We start from the raw sequence: 23011 nt of genomic DNA on the forward strand, positions 1-23011 counted from the left end.
TGAGGTGAATAAAAATTTATATATATATATATATATGCTGAATGAATAAAGAAAAAATTATGTTTCTCATTTTTCAAGGGTGACAAGTGTTTGTTCTGTCACAAAATTGTTCATCAGCTGTTACAGTAAATAACATAAGTGTCAATCCATTTGTTACATTTAATACGTGAATCTGATCAGCTAACATCACAGTGACAATCCTTTTTATACGCAAATGGCATGTTACTGCAATATCTTCTATAGAAAAATGTACATTAAATATATGTATATCAACTACAAAGAACGAAGAAACAAATTAACAGGAAAAAGTTAATTTGAACTACTTTATAGCCGACATTATTACGCAATTACAGCACATAAAATAAATAATAGAAAAGAAATTAAAAATTTTGTATCACTAAACGAGTAAAAAGTGTGTGATATCTCCGCATATCACTCAGGTACGTTTTTATTTGAATCTACAGTTTCAAAAAATAATATTACGAAATAATGATAAACTGCTTTTTTTCTTTTTTGTGTTTCGTGAATATCATCGACCCTTCTGCCAGTTATTCTCATGTATTATTTTTCTTATTTATTTACCTACGTAAAACACAATACAAATAACTTTTCCCATAATTTCTTTTTCCCCATGATCTTTAAAATCATGTATTCGATTGCTGTCTGTTCGGCTAGTTCAATTGGAAACTTTGGGTGAACTACATTATAACCGTAGGTGTGGAGTATTCGAATGCAATAACCTCTAACGATTACCTAAGCCCTAAGTTACAGTTTTGTTCTTCAAAATTAAGATGTTCGCTAAGCAGTTGGAAAAACTCTTGAAACCATATACTATTTATTTGGTTGACGATGTAATTCAAGGTTTCATCAGGACCGTCGTTACTTTGTCAACTTGTAGTGCATTCTTACTATAGCTTGTAGACGTAAACATTTAGTAATATATAGTAGAACGATAAGTAATTTAACCTTAGTCCAAAATTCTTGCTGTAAGGAAAAATAGTTGGATCTGCTTTATTTTATTTAGTTACCTAATCTAGATCATGTGAACTGGAGGAAGGACATATTTTGTGTGTATTTTGTACTTTGGGTATTATTTCAAAAACCTTTTGCCACACATAGGAATAGCTAAGCCTAAGAAAATCGCATCAATTGGGCCTTGTCTTAAGAGAGACTAATTGACTGGAATGCAGGGTGGTTGGATACGCATAAACATTTATGAATAGAGTTCAGTCAGACTGGACCCTTGTTGTTAATGCGTTACATGACAGTTGGAGGTCAGTGATTTGACCTTTACTATTTCTTAATCTTGCTAGATTAATGATATTGATAGGGACATAAATTAGTAAACTTTTAGTTTTGAAGTTTGCCAATACTTAAATTCTTGATTATTACTACTGTTAATATGGTACTGATACTAGTTGTATAGTGTACTGGGGATGTTTGGGTATTGTAGAATGACTTTGATCATTTGGTTAGCTGAAAAAATATTTTACAAATAACAGTCTAATTAAAAGTACTGCATGCAAGTTATAATTTTGATTGCATATTTAATATTAATGAGATCCCACTCAGTAGAGTGATACAAAAAAGGGATTTTGATGAGACATTAAAGCAGCATTCTGTTACTAGTAGTAAAGCTAATGATATCTTAGTATATATTTTTAAATGTATTCATTACAAGCCAGAATAGGTATTTATACAAATCACTGATTGAGCATAACTTGTAATATTGTTTGCAGTTTTGAAAGTTGATGATAAATAGCATCTAAACCACTATTTTGTATCCCATCTGACTTAATTGAGCCCTGGTGTTGGTTGAAAGGCCTCATTGGCACTAGATAGGTAGGTGTAGTGTGGTTAAAATATTGTAACAATTCTTTACTGCCACTCATAAATCTTAGATTTACTTGTTTACAAGACAAGTGGATCCTTATTTTGAAGATAGTGGGATGAAAAGACACAGGTTTAAGCTTTGGTAAAACAGGCTAGTGTATAAAATGCTACCTTTTCAACAAAATAATTGTCTTGTGGTCTAAATTACTGTTGACAGTTGTGGAAGCAAATATCTTGCAGTAGTTTAAGAGAGGAATTGGAGATTTCCCAAAAAGTTAGGAGAAAATTTAAAATTTTACTTCTCTCAAAGGTGAATGTGTGAGGGGTGCTTTCAGTGACAATAAAGTTCCTTATTGGATGTGTGAGGGGTGCTTTCAATGACAATAAAGTTCCTTATTGGATGTGTGAGGGGTGCTTTCAATGACAATAAAGTTCCTTATTGGATGTGTGAGGGGTGCTTTCAATGACAATAAAGTTCCTTATTGGATGTGTGAGGGGTGCTTTCAATGACAATAAAGTCCCTTATTGGATGTGTGAGGGGTCAGCTTTCAATGACAATAACATCCCTTATTGATGTGTAAGGTCAGCTTTCAATGAAAATAACATCCCTTATTGGATGTGTGAGGTCAGCTTTCAATGAAAATAACATCCCTTATTGGATGTGTGAGGTCAGCTTTCAATGAAAATAACATCCCTTATTGGATGTGTGAGGTCAGCTTTCAATGAAAATAACATCCCTTATTGGATGTGTGAGGTCAGCTTTCAATGAAAATAACGTCCCTTATTGATGTGTGAGGTCAGCTTTCAATGACAGTAAGGTTCTTTATTTCACATAGGATATGTTGAAAGAAGACTAGAAATTAAATTTTGGTCTAGTAAAAGACTAGCAAATATGATTACGAAAACTTCAAAATGTAACCAAGATCCATTTTTTCATTAGGTGTTTTCATTCTTACGTGGATAATACCATGACTGTAACATTTAACACAGCTAGGATTAGGATAAAATTCATGTCCGTATTGTTTGTTGTTTATCTTCCATTTTGACATTTTATATAAAGTCCAAGAAAATTGTGAGAATATAAACATGTCCTGCTTGTGTTTGTAAGATTATGTGTCCCACTCTTGTGTTTGTGAGAAAAGTGTATCATTACTATTTTTTTTGCCCGTAACATACAGTTTGTGAACATTTTTAATTTATTTTCATCTGATGAAATCAAGTTGTTTTTTAAGTACAATTGTACAATGAAAGTTTGTTGGTGAGTTGGTTAGCATGTAAGGCAAGCATGTTAAGGTGTGCGACTCGTAATCTGAGGGTTGCTGGTTCGCATTCCCGTTGCGCCATACATGCTCGCCCTTTCAGTTGTGGGGGTGCTATAATGTGACGGTCAATCCCACTATTCATTGTTAAAAGAGTAGCCCAAGAGTTGGTGGTGGGTGGTGATGACTAGCTGCCTTTCCTCTAGTCTTACACTGCTAAATTAGGGACAGCTAGCACAGATAGCTCTCGAGTAGCTTTGTGCGAAATTCAAAAAACAAACAAAAAACAAGCATGTAGGGCTGTGAGTACATAATAAAGTGATGTTCAAATCCCACTATTTGGTTAGAGTAACCCGAAAGCTAGTAATGGGTGCTTTGGTTAACTGATCTTTATCATTTCACAATTATTGGTGGCTGGTAGAGGTCAGCCTTGTGTAGTTTTGTGTGCACATCTGAAACAAACAGAACTGCTCACAGGGTTTTGTGTTTTAAAGTGGGAAGAAGGAAAATTTTGTTAGCTTAGAATACTAGTGTGGGAGCATTCATTCATACTCTGAAGTTTTTGTCTCTGTTTTTTTAATGACCATTATTAATATAGGTGATTGGTATTATGGTCAGTGCTAACTTAGGCGATTAATGAACTTCTAACTTTGTGTACATCTTCATGAATCTGAGTGGTTAGTGGGTTGTTGAGTCAGTTGTCAGATTTTTAGCTGATTTCAAGACCTTCCCTAAAAGTAAAATTAGAAGAAATTATAGTATAAGCATCAACTTTGCTATGAAGTGGACAACTGAAATTTTGAACTATAAAACCATGCACATGATTTTGTCTTTTTGGACTAAATATTTTGATTTTTATTACTTCTATTTAAAATTAGTATACAAAGTTTAAATTATATGAATTATTTAATTTACATAGACTGGAATTCTGAAGTGTGTTTGTGTATGTATATATGTAATCATGAAAAGTTTGTAGCATATGTGGATTACATTAATTGGTAAGAAGAAATGTAAAGTACTTTTTGAAACAACAACATTATAATACACAAATAATTGAAAAAATAACAAAACTGTTTCAACAAGTTAGGTTTTACTCTTCTGTATGAATGTATCTTACATTTGTTTGAATATATATTAAACATCATAAAGTACAAAAAATACAATCATGTGTAAATTATACAGGACACTGCTCAGAATTCATATTAATATGTTATAGAATTTTCAAATTATTACATGGCTTGTTACAAAGACTGTGGTTTTGATTCTTAAATTATGTAAAAGTTTAAATTTTTTGTAATTTAGTACATGTTTTCAACAGTTTATATATAACTTTAATATCAGATGGTAGGTATTGTTAAGACTACCTGTCTTGTAAACAATTGTTCCAAAGAGAAACGTTTGTTATTCAGTACGTCATTGCTCACTTAAGGCTACAGTAAGAGGGTCAAAAGTTTACAATTATATAAATGTATCAAACATAAAGACGAGTATGTGTATATTTAAGTTTATTATACAGTTAATTAGCCAACCAAGTCTTCTTTAAAATTAGAACTACTGAATTGTATGGTTTGATGTCAAGTGTCATGATTTTATTATTAAACTGCTTTCTTTAAATGTTGATATGATAAACATGGATGTTAGGTAATCATAGTGTGAGCAGAAATAATTCTTTTAGTCTAAGTGAAACTAATATCATAGTGGTATGTATACAATTTGTATTTATATTTGAACATGTAAATTAAAATTCAGTATCGTTTAAAGTAGACCAGGAAATGTCATATGTAATTCTATAATTTGTAATGTTCTTTCAAAGTTTTATATCTGTGTCTGTGACAATAATTGGGCTTAGTGTTAAAATTAATATAAAAATTGAAAAGTATTTAAAGTGGGTTTTTAATGGTATTTTGAACTTTGAGAATCCTACAGAAATATGTGCTGGAATGTAATACAATAAGCTACTATTTAAAGCCTATCATTAGATTAATTGTAGTTTGGTTTTGCCATCATTTGTATGCTTACAGTTAACTTCATTTTTATTTTATAATTTTACTGTTTATAATAATGCTTGGAAGTAAAAAGAAGGCAACAGTCCTTGAGGAAGTGACTTAACATTACTATCTATCAGGTCAGGTAGCTACTACTAATTTGGGTCCTATTTTTTGTATTGATATACATGTATTTTAAATTATCAATCAAGTAATAACGGTTATTTGTACATACTTACTGTTTGTTTTTTCAGGTGAAAATATTTCACCTTTGATATGAGCGAAGAACACCAGGGTGAGAAATTTCTCAATATTTGTACAGTTTTTTTTTGTGATGGGCTCAGTATAATATACACAAGTTTGTCTCCACACGTTCACATTAAATATTTATACTATAACTTTGAATACAATATGTGTATACTCACTGGTAGACTTGAAGTGAGATTGCATATTCTGTGTGCACCAAACATCAGATTTTACTAAATATTTCCTTGTGAAAACATCAAGTTTGTTTCATTACCAGCCCAAGTGCAAGTGGTTTTTTTCATGTTATGATTAAAAACTACTATTTGTTCCAGAAATCTCATATATTATTTACGTAATCTAACAGCTCCAGAAAGCATTTCAAATGTTTGTTTTCAGCAAGACTTTATATTTTGTGTTATTTTTTTTACCCTAACTATATGAGATGTATCAGTTTAAGTTACTTTGTAACCACCATAAGAAAATTGAATTAAATATAAATTATGTATTTTTGTTCAAGAATTACTACACGTTGTAACTCAAAAACACAAATTTGTAATCTAAATACCTTAAGTCTCATAATATTATATATTTATTTCTATTATGTTAAACTTTCAGTTGTGCCTTCTGACATTACAGAACTCCTTAACATATATATTACACTTGAAATGTGACAAAACTCTAGTCTGCTAAAACATAGCCAAGAGAGGTCAACTTGTAAAAGCTAGTTATATATTCTAATGTATGTTAACTTGTTTTTCTTAAAATTTATAACAGTAAGTAAAGAAGTATAGGAAAGGATTGTATGCTAAACTGACAGTATGCTGGAGGTGATGAATTAATAGTAGTAGCCTATTGGTGGATTAGGTTTAGTAATGATGAATTAATAGCAGTAGCCTTTTGGTGGATTACGTTTAGTAATGAATTAATAGCAGTAGCATATTGGTGGATTACGTTTAGTAGTGATGAATTAATAGTAGTAGCTTTCTGGTGGATTACGTTTAGTAGTGATGAATTAATAGCAGTAGCCTATTGGTGGATTACGTTTAGTAATGATGAATTAATAGCAGTAGCCTTTTGGTGGATTACGTCTAGTAATGATGAATTAATAGCAGTAGCATATTGGTGGATTACGTTTAGTAATGATGAATTAATAGCAGTAGCCTTTTGGTGGATTACGTTTAGTAATGATGAATTAATAGCAGTAGCCTTTTGGTGGATTACGTTTAGTAATGATGAATTAATAGCAGTAGCATATTGGTGGATTACGTTTAGTAGTGATGAATTAATAGCAGTAGCATATTGGTGGATCACGTTTAGTAGTGATGAATTAACAGCAGCAGCATATTGGCAGATTACGTTTAGTAGTGATAAATTAATAGCAGTAGCCTATTGGTGGATTACGTTTAGTAATGATGAATTAATAGCAGTAGCATATTGGTGGATTACGTTTAGTAATGATGAATTAATAGCAGTAGCATATTGGTGAATTATGTTTAGTAGTGATGAATTAATAGTAGTAGCATATTGGTGAATTACGTTTAGTAGTGATGAATTAATAGCAGTAGCATATTGGTGAATTACGTTTAGTAGTGATGAATTAATAGCAGTAGCATATTGGTGAATTACGTTTAGTAGTGATGAATTAATAGCAGTAGCTTATTGGTGGATTACGTTTAGTAGTGATGAATTAATAGCAATAGCTTATGGGTGGATTACGTTTAGTAGTGATGAATTAATAGCAATAGCTTTTTGGTGGATTACGTTTAGTAGTGATGAATTAATAGCAGTAGCATATTGGTGAATTACGTTTAGTAATTTTGTAGTGTTTTATGAAGTGAACCCACCCCATTTATTTTTGGGTTTCAGTTTCACATTGATAAATCTTTCAAGTAGTGCTTAGTCATTCAGTGAGATAAATTCACAAGTTTATTTTTCCATACACACAGACCTATACACTCATGCACACAAGCAAAATAACCATAAGACTAGCTATCCAGTATCATTTGAGGGGTGTGTGTTTACTGTCCAGTTTATTCACATTTATCTATTAGTGATTTTGGCTGACTGGCAGGCTTTGGCCAGAATGGTTGAAGTTTTGACTGTTACTCTATTTAATTTTGTGTTTAACTTCTTATGTGTGACTAGTGCAAGGATGTTTTGTCATTAAGCACATGTATAACAAAGGTATGAATATTTCACTGAAAGATATTATCTAAACCAAAAGTTCAGCCATATATGTATATTAAGGATAGTATGAGTTCCTCTTTTTTGTGTGTAAATACAAACATACATAATCATACATAAAAATAGGTAAATTACAAGTAACTAGCGCTATTCTTAATAAAATTGACAAACATGATAAAATAATTGTAAACCAAGTTCAGAGTTTACATTTGTGAGCAAGCAGTTTTAAACTATGTATGCAGTAATGTTGATTGACTTTGCTCTGTTTTATTTATATATATACCTGTCTAAGTGTATTATACAAATACAGTGTGATATTTTATATTTTCAGAACTGAATTCAGCATACACTACTGTTTCAGTGCTTCCTGTACAGGAAACAACTGAGGAAGATGGAAGTAGGTTTCATTTAGGTGTTTATAGTTAATTTTCTGGCAATTGTAACAGTATTTATAATTGTAAATTGTTGTGTTTCTGGATATAGTGTGTGTGTGTGTGTGTGTGTGTGTGTGTAACAAAACACTACAGTCTTTTTCTCTTTCTTTTCATCTACCAATTTCATGACTTCAAAGGTCATCTTCATGATGTAATTTTACAGATCTATAATATAAGCCATTGTAATGACCACATCATTTATCCCTGGCTCTCTAGACACAGTTTTAGTAATTACAGCTACAAACGTCAGAGTTTGTCTAATGCTAATTCTAACAGAAATTTATGTGATCTATGTAGTTTACTACAGAAGTGATATACCTGTCTTTTGTATATTTAGAAGTCATTAAATAGTTGTCTGATGTCAGATGAATTACCTATGTACTACAATTAGCTGCAGCTTCTTTCTGTAGTTCCCAATATTTTAACAGTTGCACTGTCAGGCACTTCCATTTTCAAAAAGTGTGTAAAATGAAAAACGTTGTCACAGTTGAAATGATTAGAAATGACCACATCTTAAAGATAAATTACAGACATTCTTTCTTTTCTAAAGTAAATATTATATGGAAATGTGTAGAAAGTCCATACATTTTTAAAAATGGATATGATAAACAATTACAGATTTTTTTTATGATGAAGACAGACTTGAAGTAAATGTGTTTATATGTAGTGGGAATGACTGATATGGGTATTAAAAACTCAAAACAAGTTATAATATTACTCCTTAGGTTATGATCAGGTTAAAAATGACCATTACTGATCGTGTGTCATGGAGACGACAGTAATAGTAGATGTAAGATTGCAGAGGGTATTGTGTACATTAATCACATATAGTACTTAACATTAAGGAATAATTATAATATGTGAAGAAGAGTTCCTTGGTGTTGGTTCCAGTTCTTGTATTAGAAGAGCTTCTTTAATTTTTGACTTCTTTATTTGATCCTTTGTTTAATATGTTCGTGTTTTCTATGGTTACATTTGATTAATTGAGATAGTCTTCTGAAACATGGGGGGGGTCATTTTTTGTGTTCATTTAATCTTGTTTTTCTGATACATAAATTTTGGCCTTTATTGTATTATAAACATCATGTTAGTATTGTTCTTGTCAGAATAGTTTTTACATAGTGTAGACTTTAATATCTTACCTGGTTTTTGAATGAATTTAATATGTACTGGAATTTTATGCTTAATTATAAGTTTTTTTTCCTGTATTATTAAGGTTGCCAGATGGTAATAGTTTCATGGCTGTGTTTATTATATATTCTAGTATGTTAAGTTTTGGTTTTGTTTCATGTGCTGAGTTCCAGGGAATGTGCAATCCAGTATGAGTGATTTTTCTGAAAAACTCTTAACCAAACATAATATTTCAGTAAACACTAAATTCATCCCAAAACTTTGTACCTAATTAAAATCTACACCATGTAAAAACTGTTGTGACAAACACGACACTAACATCAGTTATGAAATACGATTTAACAACTACAGTTATATTTATATGGGAGAAACAAGCTGAAAAATGGAAACTAGATTCAATAAACTTAAAAATCACGTTTTTGAACACTGTTTTTCAGTTGATCACAATATAACCACAGAAAACACTTGACATATTGACCCTATTGCAACGGGTCACAGGCAACATTGTCACATTTATTCACTGGCATTCAAAACTTTATTGAACTACCACTTTTTTAAATATATATTTCAATAAGTTTGATGTCATATTTTAGATTATAATTCAAAATTTAATATGATCCATTAGTTATTTTTTAATTTAAAAGTAAATATTAAAAAATAACCCTAAATACTGATTTTCATGTGTCATGTGGTCTGTTGAATAGAGCTAATGGTTCATATTGTACACCTGTGATGTCCAAACTCAAAGTGTGTAGTTTCTTACAAATAAAGAACTCAAATTAATTGTTGATGAGCTGGAGTATCACATAAGAACCTGTCTTTTCTACTTATAATGAATCACTATCCTCACTCAGTTCTTTCCATTTTTGTACATGTTCTCTTATATCTATATATACTTCTGTCTATGACACGTGAATAACAAATCAATAGTTCAGAATATTTTCCTAGTGTATTTCCCAGTCATTCTCAATTGTTATGACATTGTATCATTATTTTGATGCAATTTTTCAAACTGATAAGTTGAAACAGCTCGAAATTTCATATTTTTTTAGACCCAAATACAGCTTAGTTACTTAACTTAATAAATTGTAGTGGAGTTCTGTAATATTGATATGGTAATTTATGATTTTTTTGGTTATTAAGAATGTATGTATATTATACTTTAAAAAAACTTTGTTTCATGCCCTTCACATGGGAAATTTCTTAAGTAGTAACTGAGTGCAAAAGGGTCATAACTAGAAGAGATAATTGTCACTTTTCAAATCTCATTTTTAACCTGATGATCTAAGGATGTTGGAACAGTAACTTTTGTGTTTTTAAATAAAACCTTTTAATACATATCAGCCATCTCTACATTATGTGTAATCACAAATTTAAACCTGGAAAAGTCAGGTGATTTCTGCAAATAATAAAGTTAGGGGAAAATTTTAATCTAAATATTGAAAGAGTTGTAGTAGTTTTTATCTCGTGTGTGTAAACCCTGTTACTTAGATGTGCTAATTTTTAATATAATTATGGTCAGTCACACTAGGTTAACTTATGTTCTAAGTTAAATGAAGTATTCTTTCATAAATGAAATGTGACACTATATTGTTCACTGTTGAGTCTGACAGTTTCTTTCTCTGGTACTGTAGGCTAAAGTTTTTATGACCAGGTATCAATCTAAAGTGAATGTTAATTGGATAGAATTATGAAGGAAAGTTAGAATACCTGTGTGTTGTACATGCACAATTCTCTAAAATATGGAATTTTGGCTGAAAGATCAAGGCATTTGGAAAGAATGTGGCTGCCTTGTTTTTACTAGCCCATTAGATTAGTTTTTAGAAATTATACATCCAAAACTGAATTTGTTTGTTTTGAAACAAGATAAATAATGTTATGTAAGAAGTTCCTGATATATTCTGTGATATTGTCTATTATACATTTTATTAAGTTTGATCTAGTGACATAAGTCTTAAATAAAGTTTATTCTTTGTTAATTGAATTTATAGGTCGACTCACTGTTTGGAGTCCTTCAATGACTAAACTTCTGATTACGTTACGACGTGCTAATGACCGATTGTTTGTGGAAGGTTTGGTAACAAAGAAAAAGGCATGGGATCTGATTGCCAAAAAAGCAACAGAAGTTAGTGGAGTGGTGATTGGTGGTGAACAGTGCTGTAATAAATGGAAGAAAATTGAAAAGAAATATAGAGAAGTTAAAGAAAACCAGGGAAAGCCAATTGAAGATAAAAACATTAGAATAGATGAAGATTTCTGTGAAGAAATGGAAGAAATTATGGAAAATGAAGCTAAAATGCCCCGTCTTTGCAAAAAAGCAAATCAGCCATCCACGAGCCAGGCATCAGATGAGTCCGAAGATGAGGACTCTAACTTCACTGTTGACGAATCATGTGAATACAGTCTTTCAGCTTTAGCTAACTCCAAAAGGAAAAGAAAGCGTACTACTGCAACTGAAATTGTTCAAGCTTTGGAAATGTTCAGGAAAGAAAGAAAAAAAGATGAAGAAGATAGAATGAAAAGACTAGAACAAATGCATAAGGAAAGAATGCAACTATTGGAGAAATTAGTAACTGCCATTACAAAAACATGAGAGATAAACATGTAAAAAAGTTATTTTCAGAATTAATCCTGAAATAAATTTGTCCTTTCTCTGTATTAAAGGTGATGTAAGTTTATCATTCTAATATCAAAGAAGAAAAACCGACTAGTAATTATGAGTTACCCATTAAAACTGAAACATCAAATAATGTTAATGATGGTGACATTAATAATTATTTTTATCTTTACCAAAATTACCTGTGAGTGCATTGCATCATTTTGTTGTGGCAAAGACAAATAATTCAGAATTATTGAGAAACCAGAAACTGATGAACTGGTGGAGACTATAACTTGTTTTACATTCCAGAATTAGAAAAAAATAATAGCTTCTGGAATTTTTCTTTTCTCTCTTAAGTATTAAAATAAGCTATTTATATCAAATTCCAACCTTGTCTTGCCTCATCTGACTGTGAAATGCTAATTTAGATATAATATTTCTGTGCCAATTACATTTTGGGGAATGTGTGAACTTTGTTATATTTGAATATGTAAACATTTTGGTCTCATTTATGTCTAAAAGATTTAAAATATATATATCAAAATTAGTAAATACCGACTGAATATTTCACACTGGTTTTACTTATGTAATTAGTTGATCTTTTGAAGCTTCCAGAAATTTGGTCTAAACAGTGAGAGAACAATACTGATAAACATTTCCAGCTGGTTATAATGTTCAAAAAAAAGCTTAACCAGATTAAGATGGTTTATACCAATTAACCAGTTGTAATGAAACCCAATATAGAAACAAATTTATGGTACTTCTATAGTACTGTAATACTATACACTTAAAATTATGTTGATAACTATACATAATTATTTATTGTTTACCCTATCCCCTACCAAGTCAGATTTGTTGTGGGGTTTTTCTTTTATGTTTTTTGTGATGGAAATATTTTTTATGAAATATTTTATAGCTCAATTACATTATTTTCAGGCTTATACCATTGAGTTTTTTATACTAGGAGCTATCAGGAATAGCCTATACAATAGTTACATTATTTTCAAATTTAAAGTCATTGAGTCTTGTATAATAGGAACTGTAATTGCCCACTGTCTTGTGTGATGTATTATGATTCTTTAACTCAAGCCAAGTGTTGTTTTACTGGTTGCTTATTACTTAGCACTTGCTGTTTAATAAAAGATCAGTAATACAACACTTGGGTTGAGTTATTGGGTCAGAATACATCACACAAGACAGCAATTACAGTCAATGACTTTGGGGCGAATACAGTTGTAGTTTGAATACAAAAACAGGGACAATCCAAATCTTGAAAGTTTCTCGTGTCTGTTTCATGATAACGACAATATTTCTTGTAACAGTCTTACGTGGATCTCATCCAGCACATGGACACTCATCTCCTTTATACAATACTGTATCACTGCATGTAGCATTTGAATCAGTTTACAATCAGGATCTGACACTCATACATGAAAATACATTCATAGGATTATATCATTGATTAAACAGTAAGCCATTGAACATTGTTATATATTTGGATAAAACTACATATAATGGAATATGAAAGAAATCCAAACTTACAACTGGTACTAATTTTAAATGTACATGATTCTCATTCCACAAAAGAGTTTTGGCTAGGGCTGCTTCTAATTAATACAAATTATCATTTGGCACTGAAGATGCTTGAAACATTGCATGATACACAATAGATAAATAGTGTTGAGCAAAACTTTCATCAAAACTTCACACTCCGCACCAAAATCACTTTGGTTTTCTGGGGATCATTGAGAATGCTGTGACATAATACTGAGGGCTGTGACACTCATAAATGCTGAACAACATGCCTAATACATTATCAAAATACAAATATTTAATCATTCAGTAATTCAGTACTGTTCTCTCTGCAATATTACAACTAGCTTGTGAACAGGGTGTTCTAAGATAGTTGGCTGAGATAGTCACTTTCCTTCCCTAGACAGACTCGGATCCCCAATGAGGAGCTTCACCTTTCTCACCCAATTGTCTTGGCCAGGTATAGCTTCTACAACCTAGTCAAGTCTGTAATGACTTTTTACTGTGTCATCGTTTTTCAATACGATGCTATCGCCATTTGCCAAGTTCCTACATTTATTAGTCCATTTTTGTCTCTGCTGGAGGTTTTGTAGATAGTCTTTTTTTCATCTTGTCCAAAACTCATTAGCCAGGAACTGTACTTTTCTCCATTACTTGGTGGCATACAAACAAATCCTCTCAAACAAAACTTCCCGGTGGGGGCATCAGGATTTTTGACTTCATTGTGAGAGGATGATATGGTGTCAAAGATTCTGGTGCACTGGGTTCATTGAGATTTTTTTGAATTGGAGGCTGACTGTTGACAATGGCCATTGCTTCATAGAACAACCTGAGAGTGGCAGGGTCAAGTCTGGAACTGTGTCTCAGCATTGTCATCAGAATACTTCTCATAGTGTGGATTTGTCTCTCACAAACCCCTCCCATGAAGAACTTTGCCTGGAATGCTACAAGGAAATCCTTAATCTTTGACATCTTCATTTCTGATGCTGTCTTTTGCAATTCATGTGATGCTCCAATGAAATTTGATCCTTGATCACACCAAATAGTTCAAACAGGATCTCGAATGGCTAGAAAACACCACAGAGCATTAAAGAAGGCATCTGTTGACATGTCTTCAAGTAGCTCTATATGGACTACTTTAGATGCCAGACAGGTTATAAGAAGACCATATTTCTTACATTCCTTTAAAATGTCAAAATTAAAATGAAGGAAAAACCCATGGAAGTTTTAACAATTTCTCAGTGAGGGGACGAAGAGGAACCACAATGTTCCTGAACGCCCCAGTTGGAGAGAGAATTCTTCTGATTTCTCTCTCTCTAAACTAAACCCCTGCCATGTTAGTTTGCTTTGCGTTTACACTCCTTTCCACCAATTTTTGTCTCAAAGGGTCCAAAACAATCCATGTCAATGTGAGTGAAAGGTGGTGAAGATTCTGTGACTCCTTTGGAAGATCACCCATTTTTTGGGTATGTTGCTTTCCTCTCAGTTTACTGCATGCTATGCATTTGTAAAAGTGAGAGGAAACTGCTCTGATTCCTCCAACGATCCAGTAACCCTGTGACTGGATTTCATGTATGGTAAAAGTGCATCCTTGGTGAGCTACTTTCTTATGAAAATGCTTGATGATCAAATTGACAAAATGACCTTTTCTGGGAATTATGATGGGATGTTTCATATCACAATTTGCTGAGCTTTGTTGCAGTTTTCCACCAACTCTGAGAATCCCGTCGTGGTCCATGAAAGGATCCGACTTCTTTAGTGGTCCTATGGCTGGTCTTTTGTTTCAGCTGATGGCCTTGATTTCCTTATGGAAGGAGGTACTCTGAAGCGTGTGAATAATAGTGTTTTCTGCAATTTTCAATGCTTGTATCGCTTGTACTAGGCTGATATTTTCTTTCCCCTTTTTCTTTGCTATATACTTCTGGACTATAGCAAGAGACTTGACTTCCCAAAGCCAATCAGAAAAATGCTTCAGCCATTCCAGGAGTACCAACCTACTTTGACCTTTCTCTGCACTGGTCACCAACAACTTCCTGATTTCATGGTCATTTCCTTTCAGTGTTGTGTCAACATCATTGCCCAAGGGTAGCTGTGAATCCCAGAGGAAAGAATGACCAGTGAACCAAGTGGGTGTCTGTATTTGTGAAGCTTGGAGTCCCCGAAAAGCATGGTCAGCTGGGTTTTGGTCAGTGCATATTGCCACTGGCTTGGATTTGTTGTTTCTTTGATCACTTGGACTCAATTGGCTACAAAGATATGAAAACGATGGGCTTCGTTGTTAATGTAGCCAAGCACTATCTTTAAGTCCATCCAAAAATGTTCAGACATTGTGGGTTTCATCTTGTTTCAGAGTACATTGCTGATCTTCACAGCAATCACTGCTGCAGTGAGCTCCAACCTTGGTAGGGTTACAATCTTTAGTAAAGCAACTCTGGCTTTAGCCAGTACCAGAGAACAGTGTACCTGTCCTTTACTGTTTTCTAGATGTAGGTATATGCATTGCCCATAGTCTGAGAGACTTGCATCTGAGAAATGATGGAATTCCAGGTGATGAATAGTTCCAAAGTCTCTTGGCTTGAAGCACCTCAGAAGTCTCAGGCTGGAGAGGGAGCCCAATTCCACAAGCCATTGCTCCCATTTTGATTGTAGATCTGATGACATGGGCTCATCCCAGTCAGTGTTTTTTCTGCAAGATCTGCTTTCCAAGTAACATAAAGGGAGCAATACTTCCTAGTGGATCATACACTGATGCAACAGAAAGGATACCCCTATGAGTTAGTGGTAGACAGGCAGAAATTGAATTCATCTGATTCGATTCACCATTGAGTGCCGAGACCTTGTTCAATGAGAAGCTGGTCAGAGTGTAGATCTATGTTCTTCAGTTTTTTCTGACTTGGGAACTGCCATCATAACTTCATGGCTATTGGAAACAAATAAGACTTGGGCATCTTTTATCAGTTGAATGGCTTTTGAGATGAGTCACAACTTGTCAAGTCATCATCCATATGCTCCATCCCAGATCTGTTTTCTGAGCAAATGGCTCCTTGTCATGACCAGCTATAAAATCACATGGAGCAAGGGCCTCAGGACAGTCATAACCCACAAGAAGTCCAACCTCGCAGTTTTGGAGAGGGAGTATTTCTTTCAGTTTTCTGAAGTGCTTCCATCTATTTGTGGTAGTTAAGGTTGGAATGTGCTCTCTGTTCACCGGGATGAAGTCTCTTGAATAGGTTGTCAGCAAACTAATTGTTCTGCTTCAGCTGATTTCTTGAACTTTAAACAGTTAATTGTGGAGGTAGATGTCAAATGTACAGCTTGAGTCTCGCACGTTCCAGTTCATTTAAAGTTTATTCTTCCTAGATGAAAAGTTGTGTCATTCTGCATGTCCAGCAATGTGTACACCATGACCTCTCTATCAGGGTCTCTTTGTTGACAGATAGAGTGGCACAGTCATAAAGGTCATTCCCTCACCATTATTGTTTGTTGCCTTCAGTGTCACATGCCTTCCATTACAATGGTGTTTATTGGGGTGGCTCCATTTGATCACACTAACCATTCAAGACTTTCGTAATCACCATGAGCTATAAGGAATATCCCATACAACAGTTACATTATTTTCAAATTTAAAGTTGAGTCTTGTATACTAGGAGCTATCAGGAATATCCTAGAACACAGTTATATTATTTTCAAATTTGAAGTAATCGAGTTTTGTATACTTAGAAGCTATCAGGAATATCCTAGACTACAGTTACATTGTTTTATGTTGATGATTATTGAATCTTGTATAGTAGGAAATATCAGGAATATCCTAGAACACAGTCACATTATTTTCAAATTTATTGTTATTGAGTCCTGTATATGTTAGGAGCTATTGAGAACATTTTTAACTCCTTTCTAGCATTAATGTGTTTTTTTTTCATTTACTTTTGCAGAATTAATTTAGTTTGTTCCATTCTACAGATATGCCTGGCATGGCCAGGTGGTTATGGTTCTTGTCTTACATTCTGCAGGTTGCAACTTTGAATGCCTGTTCCACCAAACATGCTTGCCATTTTAGCCATGGAGGCATTATAAATCACATTGTTCACTGGTAAAAAGAGTAGCCCAAGAGTTGATAGTAGGTGGTGATGACTTGCTGCTTTCCCTTTAGTCTTTTGATGTTAAACTGGAAACAGCTGGTACACATGTAATTTTACACAAATTCTGCAATGACAAGAGTATCCAATACTGGTTAAGATGAAAAGCTTTTTATTTTGCACTCCTTGCACATAGGAGTGACAAATTTCGTCTCATCTACCTAAAAATATCATTTCAAATTTTGTCTGTTATCATTAACTTGAGTAAATACTTTGTGCCAACATTTTATTGTTGCACAGTATATACTCTAGACAAATTAAAACATGAACATTACCTATACAGCATCCTCAGGAATTTTTAACCATTTTACAAACTGGGTTGGTATCAGCTTTCATTAGCATTCAACCCAGGTAAATTTTCTACCTTCAAGTCATCTAAAGGAAGAATAGTTATCACACTTATGATTATTTTTACTCTGATTTGTGACATTATGAAACTTCCAGTTTACAGTACAAAGATGTAAAATTAGTTTATTTGCATTCCACTAAAGCCAGTTATCAGTAGTAGTTTGTTGACTGTAAGGAAGCCACTGTCACACCAGGTGGTGATCATTTTTTGTTATAGATTCAATACTGGACTCCTTAGCCTGATAATATAGATATTTTTTGTAAATTTATCAGGAAATTTGGTTTGCATTATTCTAGGTTAAGTAGGGTTCATTATTCCCAATTCAAGTTGATGTCGTTATGAATTTACACAAGAATATATATCATAATAAACTTGTATTCCTGGATATTTTACTTTTGATAGGAATCTTGATTTCACATGGTTCATCACAGACCCACCCTCCCTAACATTTTTTTTTACACCATTCTTAGTTGCTTCCTCCACTACTGAGAGTAGTTCATTATTCTAATCAAGTTCAACTTGCCTCGCTTTCCAATAAATCTTTCTGTAGTTACTATCAAGTGAAATAATATAGAAGTAATATACCAAACACTGTTATGTGCTAATGCAAATAATATAATAATAAAAATTGTATGGAAAAAACAGTGACTGAAATGTTTGTAGAAGCTTATAGAATTAAATCAATATTCAAAATAAAGTAAATCAACATTAATGTTATCAAGAGGTTGGAGGTCAAGTGGAGATTATTAATAGAAACAAGGTGAGAGTGAAGAGTAAAACTTTTGATGAGTTATAAATGAAACTCTTACATGTTTGTTACTTTTTCAAGTAATGTATGGCTTTATTAGCATTAGTGTCTTGTCATTTGCCACAAAATATTTTTGTGGATTACCAGTAAATGTACAGGAATAGAAAAAAACTCATTTCAAATGTTTTTAATCTGAAAACCATTTGTAGTTTCCTTTGTAAATAAATGTTGTGACAAATTTCTGTTCTGACTAGAATGTACTGTATTTAATGAAGATACAAGAAACATAAGGGCTAGTTTGAACAACAAATCAAACTGTCAGTTAATGTTTAGAACATTGTTATAAAGTAGGCCTAGTTTGAGCAACTGTTCAAGCTTTGGTTAGATAACACAAGTATATGGATTATTCTTATTCAAGAATCCTAAGTTGAGTGACACCAGTAGGTATGAAATATCCATAAAATGAAATGAAACAACAAATGTAATGTCTTATGGTGATAACACTTGTCTTGTTGAATACAGTAGAACTTGTAATAACAAGGATTTCCCAGTTAATGATTCTTATATAGTCAAGATATTTCTTCCTAGAAGTGTATGACATTAAATTTAAGAGAAAAATTGAAGATTATTACTTTAATAATGCTTATTGGTCAAAAGTGTAATGCAAAAAATAATGAATACAGTTGTTACACAGAAACATTTTAACGTTACAAGAAGAGACTATATAAAATAGTGCACCACAGTTGAACACTAAAATGTTTATTAAATAAATATATAATTTTAAAAGTTTCACTTGCTAATATTACTAAGAATTACAGTAAACAATTCTGCTTGTGTTAAGTTACTAGTACTACTAAGTAACACCTCTTTAAACAAAATAAATGTTATGTTGGTTTTATGTAATTATAGCAACCAAGGGTACATTTTATTACAAAATATGGGCTCAAAACTGAAATCACCCAGTAGTATATTACCACCATAATAATTGGACTTCCACACCATTTTTAACATGCATATAGATTTTCATATGGTGTACATGTACATTCTTTTAAATTATTAACTCAGCTCGAGTTTTTATTAATGAGATATAATTTCATATTTTGAAAAACATGAGTATTTACTGAGAGTACAAGATAAATTTAATATAGTCTTTCTTCTTTTAAATTTTGTACGACTTTAATGTGATAAATGTAACAAGTTACATAATGTTTGAAACCGATGAAAAACATCAAGTGGCAGGAGTACCATTAAACATGGAGTTTACCTACACAATCATAATTTCTGACACACTAGAGTGAATCTTTATTTAAATGGAATAGTTATATAACCATATTTTCAGGGTGTAGTTTGGTTTTCATAAGAAGTTTATATCATAGCTGAAGATCTATAAAAACTGGATTCATATACCAAAAATCAAAGTGGTTTTAGCAAGTATTGTATTAAGGAAAAAAGTTGATAAGTATGTATATTTATATCAAGGTTATTTTGAATGAATATTAGGAAATAAAACTTCTGTTAAAGAGTAACAGCCATTTAGAATTTCATTTGGGTTATATTTTATGTGAAATGAAGACTACATGTGTACAGAAAGGAAAGTTGTTAAACATGACTAAACAAAATGAAGCATGTAGATTAATGGAAGGAATAAAAAATTATAGTTTTTAGCAGAAACATTCTAGGAATTACTAAACTGGACAAAAACAGCTACCTCAGAGAAAGCATGAAAATTAAAAGATTAGGATATGTAATAACATATTGGAAATGACAAGACTGGGTGGGAAAAGAATGGAACTTAAAAATGAGTAGAAACACATGGAAGTCAAACACGACACATGGTTGGAAAACAAGAAAGCGAATATGGATGGAAGGCAACCAGTTTACAGGGAAAAATGAAAGAAAGTCCAAGGTAGAGAGATGAAGTAACACATTGAGGATTGACACAGAAGAAAAGGGATAGGAAATGGTCGAATGATATTCAAAGGAAGGGCATGCATAACTAAGGGAAGATAACAGCTGAAGGAAAAGCCTGCCTAGAACCAGCAAGTTTAACTTTCACTCTGGACCAAAATAACATCTAATGCACCTTTAATTCTTGGAATTGAAATATTTGTAATGGTGTGATGGACTAACCCAGCATGTTAATGTTGTTATATGTACTAATACTTTTCTTGATGCTTTCATCAGAATATTTTCCTTTATCAAAGACTTCATATATAATCAGTCCTAATGTTTTATGTATAGTGTACTTCACCAAAAGAAAACTAGAAACTAACTAATACAACCATAAAATAAAGCATGTTATGCAGCAAATGTTTTATTCATTATGATTGTTTTTGTTATACATTTAAATGGTAAAATCTCTGACTTCAATTACAACCTGTGCCCAGAGAAGTAGTGTCACAGATGCAGGGTAAGGTAAGCATAAGCCTTATTGAACACCTGCATAAAGTTTTCAATATAGCTGAACCATTTTTTACTAGTTATGGGAGAGTAAAATATAGGTGTTTTTTTTAACTGTGACAGATTTATGTAATAACTTGAGAGAATGCAACAGGCTTAACAATGAATAAAAGATAGTGTAACTACTGTCATATAACCACATTGAATTAATGGAAGATACAAAACAGTGGTTGTTTTGAGACACTACACATTACTGAGAACTTTGTAAGTTCACTTAAATAAGTGAGTTTGGTTTTGTATCTCCAATAAATCAACAAACTTTAGAATAATTCTGCAAGTCATCTATCTGTTCATAAAGAATAAAACATTTGCTGCATAGCATGCTTTATTTTACGGTTGTATTAGTTAGTTTTATGTATAGTGTACTTCACCAAAAGGAAACTAGAAACTAACCTATATTTTACTCTCCCATAACTAGTAAAAAATGGTTTAGCTATATTAAAAACTTTATGTAGTTGTTCAATAAGGCTTATGCTTACCTTACCCTGCATCTGTGACACTACTTCTCTGGGCACAGGTTGTAACTGAAGTCAGAGATTTTACCATTTAAATGTGTAACAAAAATGATCAATGGTATAAGTGATCCAGGAGTTTGCTCAAACTTTCCACTACTCATGTCCAGCATTTAAGAATATAATACTGCAGTATAGGAGACATTTCAGTAAGGACTGGCTTGAAGTAAAGTTGGCTAAGCCACCACAGGAACAAGAAGAAACAGTCCAGCTTAATAAACATGTAACTGCATGGAAAAATTTGAACAGTGGAATGAGATGGTAATGTATCATACTATGAATTATTCAACAATATGCAGTGGGAGCATACAGAAAGGAGGAAGTGGGGACAGTATTACCACAAAGGTAGAACACAGCTACAAAATTATGGGGGTGACTTTGAAGTTCCATCTCCTCCAACAGATTATGATACTATGCCATTTCATTAGGTGTTTGTATTACAGTAGGAATATGAAAACAACAACCTGACAAAAAAGAAACAGCCATTTGAAAAACAATCCTTCTTTAGCCTATCTACAGTATAGGCTTGAACACCACTGAGGGAACTTGGAAGTATGTGTATAGTCACATGACCAACATAATAAAACCTATATAGAAAGGAAGTAAGCATTTAAAGCAGCAGAAAACCTGTTTTAACTGGCTAACATATGAACACTCAGGTAATCTGAACCTACCTGGATAAATAAACGGGGCAACCATGTATCCTGTGGAACTGTACAACATGCTGAAAGGTTATTTGAAGGACTACTTAAAGCAGTTCCATCAGTAAATTATCACATCAACTATGTGTTCTAGCCTAAAAGAGAGTAAACAACTAAAATGCTACCATATACTATATGTCAGCTAATCTTACATACCAGTTTATGTAATTAAGCTGATAACAAATTTGTCTTCAGCAGTAAAGTATGTTTTACTAATATTTTCATATTTATATAAACATATGCAACAGAAGTCTTAATTTTGGAGGAATAACCCATTTTGAGCTTCTCATAAAAATAACCTTTTGAAGAGCTTAAAATAAGTCTTCATTGCTACATGGAACATTTGAGAATGTTTCCAGAAGGCTGTTTTCAAAATAAAATAATGCAATGACAAAACATGTATTTTGCACTTTTTTTCTTTAAAAAATCACTATTCTATTTGAATGGATCAGGTGGCTATACCACAACCTGTAACATTTATACCACTGAAGTTATTGTAGTCAATTTACCAAAGTTCATACATAAGATTGTCTTTCAATCAAGTTTAAAAATTCCATTTGGCAATTTTCTTAAACAAAAAGTTCTTTCATAGCATATATTACAACTTAGACACACATTTTGTTTCAAGAACTTACAATTAGTACATGCTATTCTCTCTCTCTCTCTCTCTCAAGAGTTTGTTTGTGATACATTATTGAAGCATATATGCCAATAGCAGGAATATTAAGTGTGAAGGACAGTGAACAACTGTAATTTTTATATACTTTTTCCATATCTTAAGGAATAACTGTTTCAAAATATAATGAACAACCAATCAGCAAGAGGGAATTTTCACCATGTAAACATAATCAAAACTCATATTAAGACAACTATAAGATCCTCAATATAGTTGTGTTCGAGC

At 32.5% G+C, this 23011-nt stretch overlaps 2 protein-coding genes across 11 annotated transcripts; one reads left to right on the plus strand and one right to left on the minus strand.

Annotated features, from left to right (window-relative positions):
- The first annotated feature begins 419 nt into the window (after positions 1–419).
- LOC143224684 (uncharacterized) lies at positions 420–11735 on the plus strand. 10 transcript variants are annotated; one of them, XM_076452849.1, is made up of 5 exons: positions 722–1274; positions 1740–1842; positions 5332–5372; positions 7839–7904; positions 11064–11735. In XM_076452849.1, exons 3-5 carry the CDS (start codon positions 5354–5356, stop codon positions 11663–11665), a joined length of 687 nt encoding a protein of 228 aa, XP_076308964.1. In that variant the 5' UTR covers positions 722–1274; positions 1740–1842; positions 5332–5353; the 3' UTR covers positions 11666–11735. The 10 variants fall into 10 exon arrangements, with proteins under 10 accessions (XP_076308972.1, XP_076308968.1, XP_076308967.1 ...); XM_076452850.1 differs by having other exon boundaries at positions 722–894; XM_076452851.1 differs by having other exon boundaries at positions 724–851.
- A 2516-nt stretch (positions 11736–14251) lies between these two features.
- LOC143226968 (uncharacterized) lies at positions 14252–14942 on the minus strand. The gene is made up of 2 exons (XM_076458519.1): positions 14562–14942; positions 14252–14386 (listed from the first exon to the last, which is right to left on the minus strand). The coding sequence occupies exons 1-2, from the start codon at positions 14940–14942 to the stop codon at positions 14252–14254; spliced, it is 516 nt and encodes a 171-aa protein (XP_076314634.1).
- Between the last annotated feature and the right edge of the window lie 8069 nt (positions 14943–23011).

The sequence above is a fragment of the Tachypleus tridentatus genome, chromosome 9, assembly GCF_004210375.1.
Source record: "Tachypleus tridentatus isolate NWPU-2018 chromosome 9, ASM421037v1, whole genome shotgun sequence".
NCBI lineage: Eukaryota > Metazoa > Arthropoda > Merostomata > Xiphosura > Limulidae > Tachypleus > Tachypleus tridentatus.

Coding starts and splice junctions, on each gene's coding strand:
- LOC143224684 (XM_076452847.1), top strand. CDS start 1,253: ATGCGTTACATGACAGTTGGAG. Junction 1,275..7,838: donor GCGTTACATGACAGTTGGAG/GTCAGTGATTTG, acceptor TTATATTTTCAG/AACTGAATTCAGCATACACT. Junction 7,905..11,063: donor AACAACTGAGGAAGATGGAA/GTAGGTTTCATT, acceptor TTGAATTTATAG/GTCGACTCACTGTTTGGAGT.
- LOC143226968 (XM_076458519.1), bottom strand. CDS start 14,942: ATGGACCACGACGGGATTCTCAGAGTTGGTGGAAAACTGCAACAAAGC. Junction 14,387..14,561: donor AAAAATTGGTGGAAAGGAGT/GTAAACGCAAAG, acceptor GACATTTTAAAG/GAATGTAAGAAATATGGTCT.